This window comes from Phycomyces blakesleeanus, assembly GCF_001638985.1.
Source record: "Phycomyces blakesleeanus NRRL 1555(-) unplaced genomic scaffold PHYBLscaffold_77, whole genome shotgun sequence".
Classification (NCBI taxonomy): domain Eukaryota; kingdom Fungi; phylum Mucoromycota; class Mucoromycetes; order Mucorales; family Phycomycetaceae; genus Phycomyces; species Phycomyces blakesleeanus.
In genome coordinates this window covers 1-4,113 of record NW_017265210.1, presented here as the reverse complement: position 1 = coordinate 4,113, position 4,113 = coordinate 1, and the positions used below count along the sequence as shown (strand labels likewise).

The window sequence follows — 4,113 nt, the reverse complement described above, 5'->3', positions numbered from 1 at the left end:
TGGATGTATATTTGATCATCGTTCTTTGCCATCAAAAGAAAGTATAAATAAAGAGTACAGTTTGTTTTAAGTAAAGGTTTAAAGGAAACTTGGTTAGCTATAACAATTCATGAAAATCGGATCCCGATAATTGCCGTGGATGAGTAGACACTAGAAATATATAAAATCCAATGAGTAATTGCTCATCGAGTTTTTGTATACCTATAGCCACGGACTGAATCCGGATCCGTGAAGCATGATCTTGGTGGATTCAACACTAGAAATAAATAAAGCCGAGTGTGATTGCTCATCGATTTTTGTTATATCTATAACCATATAACGGGAGATCAGCACCTTGAAGCTCGACCTGGATGGCCGGAGACTAGAACTAGATTAAAATAATGAGTATATGCCCATAATGCTTTTTATACCTATACCCATGGCGGGGTGATGGGAATCTTGATGCTTGACCTGGATAGCTGGAGACTGGAGATATATTAAATCTAGTGAGTATATGCCCATAACGTTTTTTTATACCTATAACCATGGCGGGGAGATCGGAATCTTGATGCTTGATCTGGATAGCTGGAGACTGGAGATATATTAAATCTAGTGAGTATATGCCCATAATGTTTTTTTATACTTATAACCATTGACGGGCGATCGGAACCATGATGCTTGACCTGGATAGCTGAAAACTAGAAATATATTAAATCTAGTGAATATATGCCCATACCATTTTGTTATACCTATCACCATGCACGGGCGATCAGAATCTTGATGCTTGACCTGGATGGCTGGAGACTAGAACTAGATTAAAAAAATGAGTATATGCACATAATGCTTTTTGTACTTATAACCATGGGCGGGCGATAGGGTCCTTGATGCTTGACCTGGATAACTGAACACTAGAAAAATATTAAAGCTAGTGAGTATAGGCCGAGAATGCTTTTTATACCTATAACCATGGACGGGCGATCGGAACCTTGATGCTCGACCTGGATGGCCCAACACTAGAGATATATTAAAACTAGTGAATATATGCCCATAACATTTTGTTATACCTGTCACCATTGACGGGCGAGTAGAACCTTGATGCTTGACCTGGATGGCTGGAGACTAGAACTAGATAAAAACAGTGAGTATACGCCCATAATGTTGTTTTATACCTTTAACCATGGATTGGCGATCAGAACCTAGATGCTTGACCTGGATGACTGAACACTAGACATATATTAACGCTAGTGAGTATATGTCCCTAATGTTTTTTACATCTATAACCATGGCAGGGAGATGGGAACCTGGACGCTTGACATGATTGGCGGAACACTAGAAATATATTTAAAATAATGAGTATATTGCCATAACGTTTTGTTATACCTATAACCATGGACGGGAGATCAGAATCCTGTTGATTGACCTGGATGACTGAACACTAAAAACATATTAAGACCAGTGAGTATATTTCCATAATGTTTTGTTATACCTATAACCTTGGCTGGAAGATCGCAACCTTGACGCCTGATATCGATGGCTGAACACTATAAATATATTATAACTAGTGAGTATATTCCCACAACGTTTTGTTATACCTATACCCATGGCCGGGCGATCGGGTCCTTGACACTTGACCTGGATGGCTGAACACTAGTAATAGATAAAAGCTAGTGAGTAAATGCGCATAACGTTCTGTTATACCTATAACCATAGCTGGTAGATCGGAACCTTGATGCTTGTCCTAGATGGCTGGAGACTTGAACTATAATAAAGCTAGTGAGTAAATGCGCATAATGTATTGTTATACCTATAACCATAGCTGGGAGATCGAAACCGTGATGCTTGTCCTGGATAACTGGAGACTTGAGATAGATAAAAGCTAGTGTGTATATGTCCCTAATGGTTTTTTTTTACCTATAACCATTGACGGTCGATCGGGTCCTTGCCGCTTCACATTGATGACTGGAGACTAGAAATAGATAAAAGCTAGTAAGTATTTGCCCATAATGTTTTTATACCTATAACCATGGACGGGGGATCGGGTTCTTGATGCTTGACACGGATGGCTGGAGACTTAAATAAATATAAAAACTAATGAGTGTACGCTCATAATGTTTTTATACCTATAACCATGGACGGGCGATCGGGTCCTTGACGCTTGACACGGATGGCTGGAGTTCACAAATAAATATAAAAACTAGTCAATATATGCCCATAATGTTTTTTATACCTTTAACCATGGGCGGGCAATCGGAACCTTGACACTTGACCTAGATGGCTGAACACTAGTAATAGATAAAAGCATGCGAGTAAATGCGCATAACGTTTTGTTATACCTGTAAACATGGTTGGGAGATCGGAACCTGGACGCTTGACATGGATAGCTAAACACTAGAAATATATTAAAACTAGTGAGTATATTCCCATAACGTTTTTTTATACCTATAACTATGGACGGGAGATCAGAATCCTGTTGATTGACCTGGATGACAGAACACTAAAAACATATTAAAACCAGTGAGTATATTTCCATATTGTTTTGATATACCTAGAACCATGGCTGGAAGATCGGAACCTTGACGCCTAACATCGATGGCTAAACATTATAAATATATTAAAACTAGTGAGTATATTCCCACAACGATTTGTTATACCTATAACCATGGACGGGAGATCAGAATCCTGTTGATTGACCTGGATGACTGAACACTAAAAACATATTAAGACCAGTGAGTATATTTCCATAATGTTTTGTTATACCTATAACCTTGGCTGGAAGATCGCAACCTTGACGCCTGACATCGATGGCTAAACATTATAAATATATTTAAAATAATGAGTATATTGCCATAACGTTTTGTTATACCTATAACCATGGACGGGAGATCAGAATCCTGTTGATTGACCTGGATGAGTGAACACTAAAAACATATTAAGACCAGTGAGTATATTTCCATAATGTTTTGTTATACCTATAACCTTGGCTGGAAGATCGCAACCTTGACGCCTGACATCGATGGCTGAACACTATAAATATATTATAACTAGTGAGTATATTCCCACAACGATTTGTTATACCTATACCCATTGCCAGGAAATCGGGTCCTTGACACTTGACCTGGATGGCTGACACTAGTAATAGATAAAAGCTAGTGAGTAAATGCGCATATGGTTTTGTTATACCTATAACCATAGCTGGTAGATCGGAACATTGATGCTTTTCCTGGATGGATTGGATACTACAAATATACAAAAACAAGTGAGTAACTGCTCATCGAGTTTTGATATACCTGAAAACCGTGGACCTTGACCTGGACCTTGAAGCTTGACCTGGATGGAATGGATACTACAAATATACAAAAACAAATGAGTAACTGCTCATCGAGTTTTGATATACCTGAAACCGTGGACCTCGACCTGAACCCGCTGACCTTGACCTGAACCTTGAAGCTTGACCTGGACGGAATGGATACTAAAAATATACAAAAACAAGTGAGTAAATGCCCATCGAGTTTTGATATACCTGAAACCGTGGACCTTGATCTGAAAACCGTGGACCTTGACCTGAACCTTGAAGCTTGACCTGGACGGAATGGATACTAAAAATATACAAAAACAAGTGAGTAACTGCTCATCGAGTTTTGATATACCTGAAAACCGTGGACCTTGACCTGGACCTTGAAGCTTGACCTGGATGGAATGGATACTAGAAATATACAAAAACAAGTGAGTAACTGCTCATCGAGTTTTGATATACCTGAAACCGTGGATCTTGACCTGAACCTTGAAGCTTGACCTGGATGGAATGGATACTAGAAATATACAAAAACAAGTGAGTAACTGCTCATCGAGTTTTGATATACCTGAAACCGTGGACCTCGACCTGAACCCGCTGACCTTGACCTGAACCCGCTGACCTTGACCTGAACCTTGAAGCTTGCCCTGGATGGAATAGATACTAAAAATATACAAAAACAAGTGAGTAATTGCTCATCGAGTTTTGATATACCTGAAACCGTGGACCTTGATCTGAAAACCGTGGACCTTGACCTGAACCTTGAAGCTTGGCCTGGACGGAATGGATACTACAAATATAGCAAAAACAAGCTGAGTAACTGCTCATCGAGTTTTGATATA

At 39.2% G+C, this 4,113-nt stretch overlaps 1 protein-coding gene across 1 annotated transcript; it reads right to left on the bottom strand.

The window, feature by feature from the left end:
* Positions 1-201: 201 nt before the first annotated feature.
* On the bottom strand, positions 202-4,061 carry PHYBLDRAFT_176472 (hypothetical protein; the record flags this gene model as incomplete). Its single annotated transcript, XM_018437787.1, has 31 exons — positions 202-367; positions 411-465; positions 517-588; positions 623-670; positions 729-776; positions 938-992; positions 1,051-1,091; positions 1,149-1,203; positions 1,252-1,308; positions 1,367-1,414; positions 1,473-1,513; positions 1,572-1,619; positions 1,784-1,855; positions 1,891-1,938; positions 1,995-2,042; positions 2,100-2,147; positions 2,313-2,360; positions 2,459-2,473; positions 2,525-2,572; positions 2,631-2,685; positions 2,744-2,784; positions 2,843-2,897; positions 2,956-2,996; positions 3,055-3,125; positions 3,160-3,215; positions 3,267-3,306; positions 3,374-3,448; positions 3,500-3,575; positions 3,627-3,682; positions 3,734-3,934; positions 3,986-4,061. Coding segments are annotated over 31 exons (1,904 nt in total), but the record flags the coding sequence as incomplete, so codon positions are not given.
* Between the last annotated feature and the right edge of the window lie 52 nt (positions 4,062-4,113).